This window comes from Asparagus officinalis, chromosome 3 (genome assembly GCF_001876935.1).
Source record: "Asparagus officinalis chromosome 3, Aspof.V1, whole genome shotgun sequence".
NCBI lineage: Eukaryota > Viridiplantae > Streptophyta > Magnoliopsida > Asparagales > Asparagaceae > Asparagus > Asparagus officinalis.
The window spans coordinates 68,371,093-68,391,637 of record NC_033796.1 but is presented as its reverse complement, the minus strand read 5'-3'; the positions used below and the strand labels follow the sequence as shown (position 1 = coordinate 68,391,637).

At 38.5% G+C, this 20,545-nt stretch overlaps 1 protein-coding gene across 1 annotated transcript; it reads right to left on the bottom strand.

The window, feature by feature from the left end:
• Positions 394-2,140, bottom strand: LOC109834301 (transcription factor bHLH18-like). The gene is made up of 4 exons (XM_020402292.1): positions 1,860-2,140; positions 1,337-1,765; positions 784-1,167; positions 394-687 (listed from the first exon to the last, which is right to left on the bottom strand). Exons 1-4 carry the CDS (start codon positions 1,896-1,898, stop codon positions 613-615), a joined length of 927 nt encoding a protein of 308 aa, XP_020257881.1. The 5' UTR covers positions 1,899-2,140; the 3' UTR covers positions 394-612.

Here is a 20,545-nt window from a genome sequence, read left to right as displayed (position 1 = left end):
AAATATTTGTTGATGAGAGGAGGAAAAAGGAGAAAGCATGGAAGTAAAGGGAGGCAAAAAGAAAAAAAATGAAAAAAATGAAAAGAAAGCTGATAATTGCCAAACCTCCTCCTTCAAGTACAAACATGGCTAATGAAGTCATGAACCATGCAAAAAAAAAAAAAAAAAAAAAAAAAAAAATGTTGATGAGGAGAGAGAAAATGAGAGAGCAAGGAAGTGAAAAAATCCCGAGTGAAGAAAAAAAAAAAAAAAAAAAAAAACAAAAAAAAAATGTTGATGAGGAGAGAGAAAATGAGAGAGCAAGGAAGTGAAAAAATCCCGAGTGAAGAAATGGTGATCCCTAGAAATTAAGGAGATTATCAGAATGAGGCCCTGTAAAAAAGAAGCAAATCAAGAACAAAACCCCCTCATCAGCCATCGTACTAACAAGCAAAAACTTCTGCTCCATCAAATCCTTCACATGAACTGCTTAAATGATACATTTTTAGCTTCTTTACAAGCTCCCTCACCGTCAAAGAAAATGAAGCCCCGTAAAAAAGAAGCAAATCAAGAACAAAACCCCCTCATCATCGATCGTACTAACAAGCAAGAACTTGTGCTCCATCAAATCCTTCACATGAGCCTCTTGAATGATACATTTAGCTTCTTTACAAGCTCCTTCACTGTCAAAGAAAAACCTTCTTCAACCTGAAAACCCCACAAAAATTAAAAAATAAAAAGCCAAAGCTCCTTCAAAATCTAGCAATGTCACAAGAAAAGGGTAAATATCTGGAAATCACGAACCTGAGCCATCACAGTGATATCGAGAGCAGAACCTGTAAAAGGAATGCAGCTGGAATTCAGAACAGAGAGCTTCAGGCTCTCAATCTCCGCCAGTATCTTCACCAGTAATCCTTTGCTCTTCTTGCAGTGAATCTTCAACAGAACGGTCTTTCCCGATAGCTTCGCCTCGACCTCAACATCAATGCTGTTATTAGCTTCGTTAGGCTTCCCTTCACAAAAAATTTCCTCGAGAGAAGACCCATCATCATCCGAGAGCTGACATTTCTTTACGATCACCGCAGACTCTACCATCTTCTTCGCCGACTGCTCTTCCAGAGTCTTCACCTGCTCCTGGAGCTGCTTCAGGTACTTGATTGCACCGCCGAGGACCGAATTCTTGTCCATCTATGAACCAAATATAATTAGAGCATGATAAATTTTTACAATGCAAGGAAACATAGAACAGATAATAATTTTTAGCACAGAAACAAAACAGAAGGGGGGGAGAAGAATATATAAAATAATAAGTGAAGCCCGGTCAGAAAACTCGGGATAAAAAGCTTTGTTAAGGGACCTTTTTGAGGCCGGGGATGATGGCGGACAGGGATATGAATCTCTGGCTGAGTTTTTCACGCCGCTTCCGCTCCGCAAGAACATGATCCTGGTTGTGCGAGGGCGGCCTGTCGGTGACATCTCTCTTCACACGGCCGTCGTAGCTCCGCTTTGAACCGGCTGAAGCGCACTGAACATCCAACCCAAGCTCTTGGTCGTCGATTGGTGAGTCCGGGTTGCCGAACGAGAGGATGCTGGGGGAAGTGGAGCTCCTGCTTGTTTTTTGGGGGATCTTTTTGGGGCTGTAGGATTCCATGGAGGATCCACTTACGGCGGCGTTGAAGGAGGAGGTGAAAGGCTGCTGGATGTTGTCCCAAAGGTTCTGGGCGTTGGCGAATTGGTCCAAAGAGCCCAACTCCCACTGGTGGAAGCTCGGATCTTCCATCATTCCCTGTTCCTCAAAATTTATTCAAGGTTAGTGATAAAATAGTTAGTTTAGATATCAGAATTAAGAAGCTAGATGGGTTTTGGTTGTAGAATCTTACTGGATCTGAGAACCAACAAGCTGCTGTTGATGCATCCATATTGTGGGTTGATATTGTTCTGGGAGGAAGAGAGTTTGAGGGCCAAAGCTTGTATGTTGTAGTAAGATAGTTTGGTTGTTTAATTAGTTTGGTAGTCAAAGCTTTGCTTTTTGCTCAGCTTGCGTTGTGGAACGTTTGCCCCTTTCCTGTGCCAATGGAGGCTCCCTTCCCTTCCCTTTTAAAAGCATTGAGTCTCTGTGCTACTTGCTTTCTATGCTTACGAAAAAGATAATAATAAAGAGTATAAACCAAAATCCCTCTATTAATTTAATATAAAACAAATCTCTACTCTCTATCAATCAATCATGATTCTTTTTTATGTCATGATCCTAGTAGGAGGGGACCATATGGCACAAATTATTTTCAAGAAATTGATGGAACAGTTTTTGTGACAGATCTCCTACTAGGTATTAGAATGGTGTATACCACATGGTGCTCATGGAACGTGTAAGAAAATATTAGGAGGAGAGATTCTTTACGGTCTTTTGACTATAGAGAATTCTACAATTACTCACCTAGTTTAATAATATTGGTTCATCCAATGTAGGGGTGGTAATTTATGACCCAACCCATCAACCCGACCCGACCCGACCCATTTATATTGGGTATGGGTCAAGTTATATGGGTTGGGTCATAAATGGGTCAACCCGAATTTACCCATTTATTAGATGGGTTGATCTACTGACCCGTCTACTGACCCGTCTAACACTCATCTAACCCAAATTTGTTAAAAAGGGGTGTAGATCAAACCTCAATTCCGGCGAGGAGCTCCGGCGAAGCACCGATGAGCTTGAGGACCATGCAGGCGAGCGTGGACGCCGACTCAGGCGAAGTCGACGGTGAACTGCAGGCACAGTTTCAGGTGGAGCTCGAGCAGGCGAGCTCAAATTGTGGAAAACGCGACCCTCGCGTTTTAGATCCGACCCTTGCGTTTGGGAAATTCGACCCTCGCGTTTCAGACACCGACCCTCGCGTTTGGGACACCGACCCTCGCTTCCAAGCTCTGACGTCCGCGTTTTGGCGCTCCGACGTCCGCGTCTTCGCGTGGCTGGCGACAGGCTGTCGCCAGCCTGTCATGTTTGCTTATATAAACCCCTCGTCGCCCTAGGGTTTTGTTGTTGCTTCTCCTCCTCTGATTTCTCTCTGGCGGCGGCACCAAAAATAACGCAGCAGCGTTCCTCTTCTCCAAACCTTGAAATCACAGCAGCGATTTTGGTTCTTCATCTCCAGCTCTCAACCGTGCATTGAGGGGAGATTAAGAAAGGACTTTAGAGAGAGAGAGAATTGAAAGGGTTTATTCCCTTTAATTATTAACACTGTAGCTACAGTGTTCATCATTGAGAAATCTCAGTTTTGGGATTTGCTCTTGATTTGTAATTTCTTGTTTGATTAATAGAAAATTGACTGTGTGGCTCCCGAGGACGTAGGCAGTTGCCGAACCTCGTAAATCTTGGTGTACTTTTTTCTATTCTGCGTTTCTGTTGCATTAGGGATTTCGGCGTTAAATTCCCAACAACTGGTATCAGAGCGTGAAACGATCTAGAGGAAGTCAGATTCAAGTGGGAGCCATGGCCGCAGATGAAGGAAAGCTGAGACTTGAAAATTTTGATGGAACAGATTTCGGATTCTAGAAAATGCAGATAGAGGATTATCTGTATCAAAAAATCTGTATCAACCACTATCGGGGAAGAAGCCAGATTCTATGAAGGCAGATGAGTGGAACCTTCTAGATAGACAAGCCCTTGGAGTTATCAGATTGACGTTGACTCGCAATGTTGCGTTCAACATAGCGAAGGAGAAGACCACGGCGGGTCTTATAGCAGCACTCTCAAACATGTATGAGAAGCCATCAGCCGTGAACAAAGTTCATTTGATGCGGCGGTTATTCAATCTGAAAATGGCGGAAGGCGTGTCAGTAGCACAACACCTCAATGAACTTAATACGGTTACAACCCAATTGAGTTCGGTTGAGATTGAGTTTGATGAGGAAGTTTGGGTGTTGATACTTTTGTCTTCCCTACCAGAGAGTTGGAACGCTACAGTCACAGCAGTGAGTAGCTCGTCGGGAAACAACAAGTTGAAGTTTGACGACGTTCGTGATTTGGTTCTCAGTGAGGAGATCCGACGGAGAGAGACGGGTGAAGCTACAACCTCTTCAGTATTGCATACAGAGTCAAGAGGTAGAAATTCAACCAGAGGAAACGGATGAGGAAAATCAAACTTCAGAGGTAGATCAAAGGACAGGAGGTCCAAATCAAGGAATCCAAGCAATAGCTCGAAGGCTATCGAGTGTTGGAATTGTGAAAAGACCTGGCATTATAAGAATCAGTGCAAGAGTGCACAGAAGGAGAAGGAGGCGAAGGCAGAGGTGAATGTCACCTCCACTTCAGGAGGAGACGACACATTGATATGCTCTTTGGAGAGCAAGAAGGAATCTTGGGTGTTAGATTCAGGAGCGTCGTTCCATGCTACCTCTCAGAAAGAATTCTTCGAGAAGTATACCCCCGAAAATCTTGGATACGTATATCTTGGTGATGATCAACCATGTGCTATTGTGGGCAAAGGCGTGGTGAAAATTAAGTTGAACGGGTCTGTATGGGAGCTGAAGGATGTCAGGCATATTCCTGACCTGGGAAAGAATTTAATATCCGTAGGCCAGTTGGCTGGCGAAGGATACACCACGACCTTCCATGGAGATGATTGGAAGATCTCAAAGGGCGCAATGACAATTTCCTGAGGAAATAAGACTGGTACCCTGTATATGGCAGCAGGTGCACGTTGTTTGATCTCAGTTGCAGCAGGCAATGAGACTTCAAAGCTGTGGCACCAGAGACTCGGTCATATGAGTGAAAAGGGGATGAAAATCATGCACACAAAAGAAAAACTCCCAGGACTGCAGTCAGTGGAGATGGATATGTCTGAAGAATGTATACTTGGAAAGCAGAAGAGAGTCAGCTTTCAGACAAGTGGCAGAACCCGCAGGAAAGAGAAGTTAGAGCTCGTTCACTCAGATGTGTGGGAACCAACAACCACCGCGTCCATTGGTGGAAAACACTACTTCGTGATTTTTATCGATGATCACTCTCGGAAAGTGTGGGTCTATTTTCTGAAGCATAAGTCAGAAGTATTTGAAGCTTTCAGGAGATAGAAAGCTATGGTCGAGAATGAGACCGGTCTGAGAATAAAGAAGATCAGGACCGATAATGGCGGTGAATACGAAGACACCGGATTCAAGAAGTTCTGCTATGAGCACGGGATCAGAATGGAAAGAACCGTGCCCGGCACGGCTCAGCAAAATGGTGTAGCTGAGCGGATGAACCGAACGTTGACAGAGAGAGCCAGAAGCATTCGAGTACAGTCAGGCCTACCGAAGCAGTTCTGGGCAGAAGCGGTCAACACAGTAGCTTACTTGATCAACCGAGGTCCATCGGTTCCATTGGAGCACAGAATACCAGAGGAGGTATGGTGCGGAAAGGAGGTAAAACTCTCACATCTTAAAGTTTTTTGTTGTGTAGCTTACGTGCATATTAGTGATCAAGGCAGGAATAAGCTTGATCGCAAGTCAAAGAAATGCACTTTCATCGACTATGGTGAAGATGAGTTTGGCTACCGCATTTGGGACAACAAAAACAAGAAGGTGATCAGGAGCAGAGATGTGATATTCAACGAAAATGTGATGTACAAGGACATGCACAAGACAGATGACTCAGAGAGCGAGTCAATATTTGTAGATGCAGATAATGTCCCGAGTAACCTCTCAGAAGAACCCAATGCAGAGGGTACTCAGCAAGAAGAGCATGTTGGACAAGATGGTGTGCAGGAGCCCGACGCACCAGCTCCGATATTAAGAAGATCTTCTCGTCCTCCTGTACCCAACAGGAGATACATGAACTATCTGTTGCTGACAGATGGAGGGGAGCCTGAAAGCTTTGAAGAAGCTTGTCAGGGTGGAGATGCGAGCAAGTGGGAGCTTGCCATGAAAGATGAGATGAAGTCTCTCATATCAAACCAGACGTGGGAACTAGCTGAGTTGCCCACGGGTAAGAAGGCACTCCACAACAAATGGGTGTACCGGGTGAAAGAGAAGCAGGATGGTTCCAGAAGATATAAAGCCCGGCTAGTTGTCAAAGGTTTCCAGCAGAAGGAAGGAATTGACTACACCGATATTTTCGCTCCCGTGGTGAAGCTAAATACTATCAGGACCGTGATGAGTATTGTAGCAATTGAAGATCTTCATCTCGAGCAGTTAGACGTGAATACGGTGTTTCTTCATGGAGATCTGGAAGAGGAGATATACATGCACCAGCTAGAAGGTTTCTCAAAAGAAAAGAAGAAGAACCTGGTGTGCAGACTCAAAAAGAGCTTGTATGGCCTGAAACAAGCCCCAAGGCAGTGGTACAAGAAGTTTGACGGCTTCATGCACAAGGAAGGTTTCCAGAAGTGCAACACCGACCACTGTTGCTACTTCAAAAGATATCAGTCCAGCTATATCATCCTACTGCTGTATGTTGATGATATGTTGGTTGCAGGAGCAGATATGGAGGATATCAAGAGTTTGAAGCAGCAGCTATCAAAGGAGTTTGACATGAAGGACTTGGGTCCAGCGAAGAAGATCCTTGGAATGCAAATCACGAGAGATAAGAAGAGAGGTCTCTTGCAGTTATCTCAGACAGAGTACATCAACCGTGTTTTGTAGAGATTCAACATGGGCGACACCAAGCCTGTGAGCACACCCTTGGCCAGACATTTTTGTCTATCGAAGGATCAGTCTCCTCAGTCAGAAGAAGAAAAAGAGAGTATGGCTCAGGTTCCTTACGCCTCAGCTATCGGAAGTTTGATGTACGCAATGGTCTGTACGAGACCAGATATTGGCCATGCAGTGGGAGTGGTCAGCCGGTTTATGTCGAATCCAGGAAAAGCTCATTGGGAAGCGGTCAAGTGGATTCTGAGATATCTACGAGGCACCACACAGAAGTGTTTGCACTTTGGTAAGGGAGAGGTGGAAGTGCAAGGGTACGTAGATGCAGACTTCGGCGGCGAAGTTGATCACCGAAGAAGAACCACCGGCTATGTATTCACCGTCGAAACTACAGCTGTTAGTTGGATGTCACAGGTACAGAAGATCGTTACCTTATCCACTACAGAAGCTGAGTATGTTGCAGTGACTGAAGCCAGTAAAGAGATGATATGGCTTCAGGGCTTATTGACAGAGCTGGGATTCAAACAGGAGAAGAATGTTTTGCACAGTGATAGCCAGAGTGCGATACACTTGGCGAAGAATTCAGCATTTCATTCTAGAACGAAGCATATTGGGCTTCGGTATCACTTCATCAGAACCCTGTTGGAAGATGACGTGTTGAATCTGGAAAAGATTTCAGGAAGTAAGAATCCAGCAGACATGTTAACAAAGACGGTGACCGTTCAGAAACTGGAGTTGTGCGCAACTTCAGTTGGCCTTCATGCATAGATGATGAGGGCGGAGCCACACAGGAGAGGAGCTTAATGAGATAACCCGTTGATGGCGGTTTGATCTCCAAGTGGGAGATTGTTAGAAAGGGGTGTGGATCAAACCTCAATTCCGGCGAGGAGCTCCGGCGAAGCTCCGACGAGCTTGAGGACCATGCAGGCGAGCGTGGACGTCGACTCAGGCGAAGTCGACGGCGAACTGCAGGCGCAGTTTCAGGTGGAGCTCGAGCAGGCGAGCTCAAATTGTGGGAAACGCGACCCTCGCGTTTTGGATCCGACCCTCGCGTTTGGGAAATTCGATCCTCACATTTCAGACACTGACCCTCGTGTTTGGGACACCGACCCTCGCGTCCAAGCTCTGACGTCCGCGTTTTGGCGCTCCGACGTCCGCGTCTTCGCGTGGCTGGCGACAGGCTGTCGCCAGCCCGTCATGTTTGCTTATATAAACCCCTCGTCGCCCTAGGGTTTTGTTGTTGCTTCTCCTCCTCTGATTTCTCTCTGGCGGCAGCACAAAAAATAACGCAGCAGCGTTCCTCTTCTCCAAACCTTGAAATCGCAGCAGCGATTTTGGTTCTTCATCTCCAGCTCTCAACCGTGCATTGAGGGGAGATTAAGAAAGGACTTTAGAGAGAGAGAGAGAATTGAAAGGGTTTATTCCCTTTAATTATTAACACTGTAGCTACAGTGTTCATCTTTGAGAAATCTCAGTTTTGGGATTTGCTCTTGATTTGTAATTTCTTGTTTGATTAATAAGAAATTATCTGTGTGGCTCCCGGAGAGAGAGAGAGAGAGAGAGAGAGAGAATTGAAAGGGTTTATTCCCTTTAATTATTAACACTGTAGCTGCAATGTTCATCTTTGAGAAATCTCAGTTTTGGGATTTGCTCTTGATTTGTAATTTCTTGTTTGATTAATAAGAAATTGACTGTGTGGCTCCCGAGGACGTAGGCAGTTGCCGAACCTCGTAAATCTTGGTGTACTTTTTTCTATTCTGCGTTTCTGTTGCATTAGGGATTTCGGCGTTAAATTCCCAACAGAATTTACCCAAGTGAACCTCTACAGACCCGACTAACCCTTCGACTCTCTCAAACGAAGCCCTAGATTTCTCTCTCTCCTCTCGAGCGGCAAGGGGTGGCGAGCGGCAGCGATCCTCGAAGCTAAGTTCTCCTCTCTCCATCGACGAGCGGCAGCGATCCTCGATGAGCGGCGAGGGGTCTCTCCATCGAACTAGCGGCCATAGATCCTCGACGATCCTCGACGAGCGGCGAGGTACACTCTTAGCTAGGGCTTTTTGATTAATGGCTACAGATCTGCTAATGTTAATGACGTCTGATTAATGGCTACAGATTTTTCTGAGTATATCAATTTGAAACTACAGATTTTTCTAAAATTTTAGAATTTATAATTACTAAATAAAGAGTAGGTTTGTTGAAATTACAAGCTAGTTTGAAATAGAAATTTCATCATATTTTCGAAAGTAGGTTTGTTGAAATTAGAGATCACTGATTGTTAGAACTCTCAATCGAACTCGAGACTTGTTGAGATTGAGCTTCTAAGCATCAGGTCAGATTTATCTGTGAATGCAAACCATCAAATTTGGTCTCCTATTTTTGCCCACTACTGTCTTCATATGTTCCTCTGTAACAACTAGAAGTCAGTAGCATCAACAATCCATTTGTCTCAATAATATGGGGTCTATCAATTCCTTTTTGTGAGGGATATTAGATAAATTAGCTACTAGTGTGCTCTTTATTGCCAATCAAAATCTTTTTTTTTTCTGCCTAATTCTTTGCAGCTCCCTTAACTATGTTTCTGTCACTATTAACAATGAAACAGATCTATTTCTCCATAGCCAAATCATTAAAAGATTTGTACTTCAAATTCCTGGATGCCTAATATAGTGTGTGAATGCTAGCAGGATTTGCCTTCAAGAGCAACTCTGAAAAGATTTAAGTTTCATTTGCCTTCAAGAGCAACTCTGAAAAGATTTAAGTTTCATGTGCATTTTTGGAAGTTTTTGTAACTCCAGTTCATGGTTTCTGAGCCTTCCATGATTGAACATTGTGTTTTTTCAATGATATACTAATGATATTTATTCTCTCATATATTTTTTATATTTAGGAATTGAACATTGTGTTTTTTCAATGATATACTAATGATATTTATTCTCTCATATATTTTTTATATTTAGGAACTCGACTCGTTTGAAACCCAAGAAATTATTAGTTCTCAAAAAACCCAATTAGAACTTTATTTGGATGAACCAAGACTTGACCGTGGTGCTCCACTCGACATTCTTTCATTTTGGAAGACTAATGAGCATAGATACCCCGAGCTCTCTCTATTGGCAAGGGACATAATGGCGGTTCCTATTTCTACGGTTGCTTCGGAGAGTACTTTCAGTGTAGGTGGGAGAATCCTTAACCAATACCGTAGCACTCTTAAGCCTAACAATGTGGAGGCTTTAGTTTTCACGCGTGATTGGTTATATGGTATCAAAGGTAGACAAATACTAATGTTATATTTTTTAAGTTTTTTTGAATCAAATACATGTTATGAATTTGCTTATTGTTTTTTTTTTATTTTTTTTATTAATGATAGATGACATGCAACCAAAATTAGATGAGCTTTCCGAGGATATCATGCAATTAGATATTGGAGAATGTATGTCAACACAAGTATGAATCTCTCGTACTGTGATGCGGTAGCTGAAGGTAAGAACTTGTTTCACTAAATTTAATAGTTTAGTTACCAAATTGATGTCTCATCCAAGAAGTTCACACTTCTCTCATTTTACAATAGAGATTCATGCTCAGCTTTCTTTTTCTGTAAGTTTAATTAGTCTACTATATTTTAACTGATATTTTGTAGCTCAAAGTTTCCTCTTAGTTGATACATAGGCTGATATACCAATAAATAATCGATGCCTTTGTTGCTACTTGAATTCTGGGTATGTTCACAGGCAACTATTAATTGAACTGTATACTACCTGCCATATTGTAGTTGGTTGTAGTAAGTTGTATTCTTTTCTTCTGCATTGTTCTAAAATTTTTAGTAGTCTAGAACACTTGCTTTTTCGCCAAAGTTCTTGGAATTGTGTTTGGGTGGTCAACTGCATATTTTGATATAGTTAGTTCAACAGTTCTGCATATCTTCAGGAATGCTTATGTTAATGTTTTGTTCTCTTACATGTCATGCTTCAGTATTTTCTCTTTCTTTCCTTGAACACAAATAAAAATGAAAAGTTCATGATTATGATTCATTTATTTACCGTTTCCTACAGTTTTTTATTTGCTTAAAGATAATGATGTTGGTCATATTAGATGTTTCATGTACTACATTGTTTCCCTCATCCAATGCACACATTGTTTCGTTAAAGAAAACCTGACACTCAACATTGCTACTGTATCATGTACTCGGTTTGTAATCATTAAGCTTACTTCAACTTTCTCAACTGTTGCCTTCTTCATGCGGATAACCATCACTCAGCCTTTGTCTATGAACCTCAAATCAGCCTATATGTTGGTTTCACTTTGAGATAATGTTATTTCCCTAACCATTACATGTTCCTCATAATAATAATAATAACTGGTTTTTGTTAATGAAATGAGTGCTAAACTGCTAATTATGTTGTAAAACTTGTACTTTTCATGAAACTTAGCTGTATATTAAATTACTTGATCATGTCAAATGACATCCAGAATGGTTCATATAAACTAGGTGACAATCATTCAGCTAATATATATTCTTATGACTATATATTAAATTTCCCTCTATCCATTTCTTCTTTTGTTGAGATATTGAATGTTGTTTAGGGTAGCAATAGGTAATAACAAAGTGTTTGTATTCTGATTAAATTCCCAACTGAATCCTGATACACATTATTTTTCCTTTTATTTAGAAGTTAGACTGGTTGATTGTTTCTCATTTGTATAGTTTAATTTGTGATCAAAGTGTTTGTGCTTGGATTGGACACTTTGATGTTAGTTTAACAGTGAAACAAGTTGAATCTCTTCGTATGCCTGTTCTTGACTCCTGAGAGTTTTTGTGTCAGGTTATACAGATGATGATTTTAGTTAGATAAATGCACAAGTACTACGTGTATGAGAAAATTCCACTTACTTTCATGACCATTTCATTACAAGTTCAATGTCCTTCACACACATGCTGTAAGTTTGTAGCATTTTCCAACGGTGTATCAACCATTCTGCTTCATTCAGAAGCGCATTACTGTTTTCTTTTTCCTTGTTTTTAAAGTTCCTTCAGCTTAACGTACCACTAAAACTTTTGTAACGTGCAGGTCCTCGCTATTTCATTGAGGTATTATTCTGGTCATTCATCTCTAATTTGAGGTATTTAATCAATAGTTTACCTTTTTGGTAGCATATTCTAGGAATACTGAAATTACACCAAGTTCTGATATTCTCAGTATTCAATTTTACTTTCTTGTGCTGTTTCCCTCTTTATCAAATTATTTTCGAATAATTTGCAGTTCTTATTCATGAAGTATCTCGGTTATGAAAAGTCAAAGCGTGATGAAGAAAGAATTAAACACGTCAAGAAGAAAGCAATAGAATATGCAGAGAGCTTGAAATGAACCTGTTTGTGAAATTGGATTTGTTGCAGAGAGCTTGAAATGAATCTGTTTGTGAACCTGTATAACATTCTAATGGGAGTAATCTTGCTCCAATTTGTTTTTGATGCGTATGTATGTAGAATGACATTGTAGCCATTCAATATTTTGAAAGAATTTCACTTAAAAGAGTACAATATCTATGCCTGGTTTTGTTTCTGTTTTATTTTTTGATGATGGTTTGTTTATTATTTTGTTTATCTCCAAATGTGCATAGGTCAGAAATTTGCAGTGAACCTTTATAAACATATCAGAAATAGTAACCTGGTTTCTGTGTGCATAAGTCACTTAAAAGAGTACAATAGAATATGCAAGTTTCTATTACAACCACACTACATGTTTAGTATTCTCTACCATTTGGGTTATATGGGTCGGGTCGGGTAACCCGTTTAATAAACGGGTTGGATCGCATTAACCTATTTATTAAACAGGTCGGGTCGGGTCACACTTATACGGGTCAGGTCAAATTTTATATGGGTCGGGTCGGGTCAAGTTGACCCGTTTGCCACCCCTAATCCAATGGACTAGATGACTAAAAAGTTTTTATGTAATATTTATTTAATATCATTGATGAAGTCCAATAGAATGATAAACATTATTGGCTAATTTGTAGAGTTTCTCCACAACTAAGAATCTTGAGAACCAGCTATCAAAAAAAGAGTTATTTAGATACTGGCCCCTCAATTTTTCAATAACTTCTATTAGTCCCTTAAATCTATGAAATTGCTCATTAGTCCCTCAAATTCTAGGGTTATTGAATTGGTCCCTCAATGACCAAAATACCCTCAGCTAATATATTTTGAATAATTATTTGTAATTTGGCACTCTAAAGTTTACATCCTTTTAGACTTTGATATTCCATAGTTTTTTGACACTTCGATGCCCAAAGTTTACACATTTTTTCTCTTTTGACACCTCAAACTATTTTTGACACTTTGACAGCCCAAAGTTTACACATTACTTAACTTTCATACTCCAAAGACTCCATATTTTCTTAACTTTGATACCTCAAATTTACACATTTCTTAACTTTGGTATCATAAAGTTTGGGGAGTATCAAAATGTCAAAAATAAAACTTTGGACTATCTAAGTTAAAAATGTATGTATTTTCTTGAAACAAAATTGTTAGCAAAAAAACTTTAAAATCTTAAATTTAAAGAGGTTTGAGTTTTAGGGTATAGTGTCAAAAAATTTTGGTAGTTAACTTTAAAGTACCGAAGTGTAAATAATCCTTTTCATGAGCAAGATGAATTTTAAGAGAGAAATCATATATAAATGATATTTTGGTCAGTGAGGGGCCAAATTGCAAGAAATTTTGGCATTTTAGGGACTAAAGAATAATTATTGAGATTTGAGAGCCTAATATGAAATTACAGAAGAATTAAGATTAATATGTAAATAACCCAACATAAATGTTGAGAATCTAAAAACAAAATGAGTACATCCTTCAAGAAAGAAGACCCATGGTGTGAGGTTATGAGCCTCTAACCTGGTACCAATACACTAAGAGGGGTTCATTCTGTAAAAAAAAAAGGGAATGAGAATAGGATATTAAAGTGGGGTTTCCATTGTTAGACCCTAAGGTCACTATGAAAGAACCCTAGAGGGGGGGGGGGGGGGAATATGCTAATCTAATCCGATTTTATGCTAATTAAAACTTACTAACAATTATCCTAGCAAATATGATGTATGGTGAAATATATGCAAGGATATATAACAAACACAAGGGTGATATATAAACTAGTGGACAATATAAGCAAGGCGCAATGGGCTATAAGATGAACAGTGTGCTAATGCAAACCAAACACACGATATGATCACGGAGTTCGAACCTTCCGTCCTACGTCTCCGCTCCCCACTCTCGGGGAGAATCCACTACACAATCCGGTTTGGAAGCCGGAACTTCTCCTACACACTCGGTTATCAAGTCAACCGACAACTCTCACAAATCCTCACAATGTACATACACTAGCAACAACCTCAAGTGTTGGTCCTCACGTATTGCCTCCCTCAAGTGCTCGGAATTACCACCTCTCACTAGGCTACCGACGCCACTCCTCTCGGTATCGACTACGTCCTCACCACACACTCCTCTCGGTGTACAAGTGTATTACAAAGTGATTTCATAATGAACACGACAAATGATTGTTCTCTAAACAAGGTAAGAACTCAATTAGGCACAACTCTAAGTCACAAACCCCACAACCCAGAATATACTATGAATGTAAATACTATAAGCTCAATAGGTTGTGTGTGAACAAAGAGACTCAATAAAAACAATTTAACTAAACTCAATATAAATCTAACTTATGAAAATTAGAAACAAAATAATAAATAGCTAGAATGAGTTTAGGAAAAAATTTTATAGATCAAGAGAGAGAGAGAGATGAGTTGAAGCTCAAACAAAACTTTGAAACAAGGCTTTAAACACCTTTAAACAAACTTAAACCCTTGTTAAACTTTCTTAAAACATTCTCTTAGTTATTGAAAGATGAGAGCAGGAAGGGTATTTATAGGAACCCAAAACATACCGCAAACAGCTGAAAAACAAAGCTGACTCTCTAGAAAAATTACGATCGACCGTAGAGCCAAGGGCGGTCGACCGCGATCTGATAAAATGCAGACGCAGTCTCTGGATGAAGTGCGGTCGACCGCAGAGTCACGCGCGGTCGACCGTGAACTGATATACACAGTTTACCAGGTTTGAAAACAGATTATTGAGACTTTTAAAAATATGTTAAAAATAACAAATGAAGTCCAAAAATTATGAAACTTTAGGAAATGATTATAAACATGTTTATGAACATGTTTTAAAAAGAATTTTTCAAATTTCATTTCATAATTATGAAAACTCATGTATTTTGCAATTATGTCCAAAACATGAAAAGATGATATACATGAAATTTTATGTTTTGACATAAACACAACTTTAAAACATTTTCAAACGTTCTTATAGACTTAATAAAGGATATAAAATGTTGTTATGAAGTCTATAAACTAGAAACACAATATTTTCACAAATATGCATATTTTATATATATAACTATATATATATACAAGAAACCAAAAACATATATGTATACATATAAACTATATATATATATATACAAAACCAAAACGTGTATGTGTATATATGATTGAGCTTAAAGTACTAACACACATAATATAAAATCTAAAACTAAATTACCCAAGCTTGATCTTGATCTTTATTGTAGCTCAACTTGGTAAACTTGGATGAAGCTTGTAATTGGATCTTTAACTTGAATTGTATAGGCTTCACTCTACAATTTCGCCAACCTCCATTTGATATGATCGTTATGGCGCAATCCATCCAACCTCCAACATGTTGTTTGTCTACAATAAATAAATAAACACAAATACTAGACAAGCAACATTAGATGTAAATTGTTTGTAAATAATCATCAAAACAAGAAGGCCAACATCCATGCCATTCCTACAATTTTATTTATAGAAATCAAAGGCTGATGGAATGCTCTATTATTTGTACTTTTGTGTTTGGTTCACTAGTAAAAAAGCGGAAAAGAATATTTTACGAAAGATAATATTTCCTATTCTTTAGTTAGTTTGGATGATTGAGGAATATCAATACAAGGAATTAAACCACAACTAGTATGATTACCCCTCAGATGAAGACACAAATTGAAACAAAGTAATTGGGGGTGACCATACCCTTGTGTACTTGTTCCCAATGGTATGAAACAACTAGCTTGAACAACAATAGGCAAAATAATTCACATGTGGGCTGTAAAAATGCAACCACTCTCAATGTTGAACAAGATATGAAATTTCCAAACGCTTTAAAACTTTTACAATAGCTCTTAACTTGGAGATCGACATGCTATATAGTGAGGGCCATAAGCAATATAAGTGTTTAATTGCAAGCTCCCAACACCATTAAAAATATGCAAATATGGTGTCAACAAAGGAAGATATCATTGGGTTGTGCAAAATATCCAAATAAAATTTGTTATTTTTTTTATTTGGGCTAATGAAAAGGATGATTTCAATGACAACCAGTTCAATCAATTGGCAAACAAAAACAATGACGAAGGGAAAAATGCTTCCAAGTTGAAGAAACTCAAAAAGGAATTTAAAAAAAAAAATAGAAAGAGAAGTTATCACTTGAAAAATCTTTGTAATAATTTTAGTTTTTTATGTTTGTTTCTATTTTTCGTAAACAATCATCCATGTAGTTGTAAAATCATTTGATACATTGAAATTAGAATTGATTATTTATATGAAAACGAACAATCGAATCAAATAGCTTATAAGAGGAGGATCATATAAAGGTAATTTTATCAAGATTTTATGCCTTATCATAATAACGCAATTGCAATGTAGATTGCATTCACATAATGTTATGTCTCATCTAAACAATGCAAATACAAAGTAGATTGCATTGTCATTAGGGATTAATTGCTGTACCTTAACATTACAACTACACTATAGATTGCATTGTCAAATTTATATTATCATCATTGCTTTATTTTCCCCTCATCTTACTTGAATAGCATTAACGTATGATGAGCCAATATAAAACTATAAAAAAACTGAGTAACCAAAAAATCTGAACAACCATAAAACTAAAAAAATAACTATAACATATGCCACAAACTTGAGAACCACAATCTGAGTGATCATAAAATGAACCAAAAAACTATAAAATATCCCACAAACTTGTTACCGACATAGCTTGAGATACCACAAACATGAGCAAAAAAATTCACAAAAAATAAATCTGAGTAAAAAAACTCACCAACCAACCTGAGCAACCACAAACCTGAGCAAAAAACTCACCAATAAATTAGTAAAAAAACTCCATAACAAGCCTGAGTAACCACAAACTTGAGCAACCATAAAAATAAGCAAATAGCTCTAAAATATGCCACAAAATTGAGCAACCACAACCTGATCAACAACATAACTAAAATATCACACATAAATAATGAGTAACCAAAAACCTAAGCAACCGTGAAATGAATCAAAAGCTCTAAAATATCACACGAGCTTACTAACACAAATCTTGAGATACCAAAAGCCTGAGCAAGAAAATTCGCAAACAAACCTAAGCAAAAAACTCACCAACAAACCTGAGCAACCACAAACCTGAGCAAAAAACTCACAAGCAAATCTGAGTAAAAATCTCACTAACAAGCCTGAGTAACCACAAATCTGATCAACAAACTCACCAGAAAACATGAGCAAAAAAAGCTATTAACAAACTTGAGCAAAAAAAAAACTCACTAGCAAGCTTGAGCAACAAAAAAATTCACCAACAAACTTGAGCAACCACAAACTCCAAACATGCTGCCTCAAAGTGACTACTGAAATGACAAATAAGTAGAAAGAGTCAATATAATTGCTAGGGCTCAGGTAATTGGTCAAATTGTCTAAATAGATTACTTCATCTAAAAATTACAATTACCATTTTGCATTATTATGATTGATTGACTCACCTGAAAATTATAATTACAATGTAGGTTGCATTCTCATTAAAGAATGCCTTACCTAACCATTACAACTACAATCTAGGTTGCATTATCATCATACCAATGCCTCACCTACATTTCTCTTGTATTAGATTGCATTCTCAGATATAGACCGTCATCATTGCCTAATATATCATCCAGATATCACTTGAAATCTATCAAAATATGTACCTGAACACATAGCCATCAAAGAAATAAGTCTTGATCAGCTAGACTTCATATAAAATTTTATAAATAGCAATCATAAATATTAATGTGGCAAGCAGAAAAGAAAATTAGCTAGATATATATTACAATTAGCTTCATTACAGGTTTTACGATTAGCGGATTGTGTTCGAGTATTAGCATCAAAGTGAGGTTCAGTCTCACTTTCTAGTGGAAACTCATCATCTTCATTATTTTTACTAGTACCAATTTTCTTGTAAACCGGCCTAGTAAAATCACCCCTGGCTTCATCATCTCACATGATCAATTGTAAATTCTTGTATTGATGAAGAGGCTTGTTTATGTAAACTTTTAGCCTTGAGTTACTTTTACTCTACAATCATATATGAATATCACAATATCAATATTTTTATTAAATCTAACAAGCATAGACTTAACATAAATGCCATGCAAGATTTTTAAAATTAAATTACTTGAGATCATGCTTTCAATGTATCCTCATCGATGGTCACAATGTTGTCTTTCTCATCCCATCTAGCACCACTTATGTTAGTGCAAACTTTCATGTCATAGAATTGTTTCTTCAAGCTTTTCAGGTGATTAATGGCATGGTGATGTGTGAATTCATTATTGAATTGCATGTTGATCCTCATAGCTGCCATTTTATATGCTTTAACCTTGAAGTTCCTATCACTTTTATGCTCAACTAGAGCTTGTTTTTTCAAGATGAGGTATAAGGACCTCATCATACTCTAGCAAGCATACATGTTAACCCCCTTTGAATTCAAGTTGCTTCTAGTTGCAGGTTCTTTTTTTTATGAGCGAGTTTCTTTCTTTTTTAGTAGGTGGTGTCTCCTCTCCTAAATAAATCACATGACTTTGGTTTACACCAGATTTACTAAATGTTGGTAAAATTTGATGTGGATCACTGGTTTGAGAACTATAAGAGGGTATATGCAAGGCATGGGGACTATTTAACATGCTCATGTATGACGCTAGTTGTTGACTCATTGCATTAAAATTGACTCATTGCATTGAAATTGCCTTCATATGATTCATTTTAAATCTAACACTCATTATATACCTATGAATTGTACTCATTTCTAATTTACACTCAAAGAAAAATCAAAATCATCCATTAGATAATCATTAATTGTGATAAGATAGTGATCACTTTCTATATTTTTGATGGTGAAAAGAATCCAAATCCTAGTACAGCTCCTCAAGGACTGCATAGAGCTTGTGGGAGCTTATAAGAGTGATTATAGGTGTATGGTTGAGCATTTAATGAGGAAAACCCATCTTTTTGCAAACTTCAAAAAACCTAATTATTCGTATGTTAAATTGTCTTTCATGAATATTATAATATATAAGTCATTGTTAGTAAAAGATGTTTGGATCGTGTTCATACAGTTTCTCTTATTTGAACAATAACAAACATTTATTTATGTCTAATTTATGCTTGAGATAATTTATACAATGTTTCACCAAGTTAGAATCAAGTTTGAGGTGAAATAGAGTGAAATTCAGCTCAACAATGAATTTCAGAACATCCACTCACCAATAAGTGGCTTTGATCATTGACGAGTGAGGCAGATTCATCGATTCTAACTTCTCTCAGAACTTGCACTCATCAATGAGCCCCGGAGCTCATCAATGAGCCCCCATGGCCAGTCACCGATTCTATAGAGCCATCAATAGCAAAAAAAAAATACTATAACACGTGTGAACTACCAATACGAAATTTTAGTTTTATTGAGATTTTCGTGTTAGATATAGGAAAATAAATTCTATTACTTAGAAATTTATTCCAAATAACCCAAAAAAAATAAATTATTAATCAAATTGTCTTTTAGGGTGTTTTACACAAATTGTTTTAATAGTTTGAGCTAAAAACGATTAAACTCAAAATGAGTTTCGTGCTCGTTTGGCTTGAGTTTTTTTTGAAAAGGCAGGTAGGGTAACCTAACCAGCCAAGCCCTCATTTCTCAAAAACAAAGGGACAGAAACAGACCAAAAACAAGAGGACAAACAGTCAACCGACTTAGCTAGGGAATGAGCAACACCATTACTAGTGCGTCTTACATAAAAAACTTTAGAGCAGCTAGTAATAGTCAGACCGGCATGAACTTCATCTGCAATTGGAGCCAAGGAAGCAAAAAGAGAAGGAGAGTCCACCAAGGAGACAACCTTTAGAGAGTCAATTTCCACCACTGAAATCCTCTAGTTCATACGTCGAACAAAGCGAATGTCTTTTAGGACAGCCAATAGCTCCGCATGATCCATAGACATAGAACCCCTGATCCCCATAGAGTAGCAACAAATCACATGTCCTTGGTGATCCCAAATAACACCTCCCAAACTAATAATATCTCCTTCAAGAGGAACAACAACATCCGTGTTGAACTTTAGCAAACCAGGAGCAGGGGGATACCAAGCAGAAGGCCATTTAGAAGGGGTGACAATGTCACAGGACAGACCTCTAATTCTATCACCTTCCTTCACAAACAGAGAATCTGAGTCACCAACACCGAGGCCTCTCTAAAACCACCACCATGAGAGCGCATATTCCTTTCCGCCATATAAACCACATGGTTGTGAAAGCCAAAGCCAGAGAGTCCCCAGGGCAAACAGAGGTGAGATGGAAAAGGAAATCACCACAAGATGTGCCTCGAAAATTATTAATCACTTCTCAAAGATCTAAGGACTCCCACACTAAACAAGTAAAGGAGCAAACAGTGAAGATATGAAGGGTGGTCTCAAAGGCAGCAGAGCAAAGGCGGTAACTAGGTGCATAGAGATCCCCCTGTGAGATAAACCAGCTGAGGTTGGGAGAGCATCATAGAATAGACACCAAAGGAACACTCTAATCT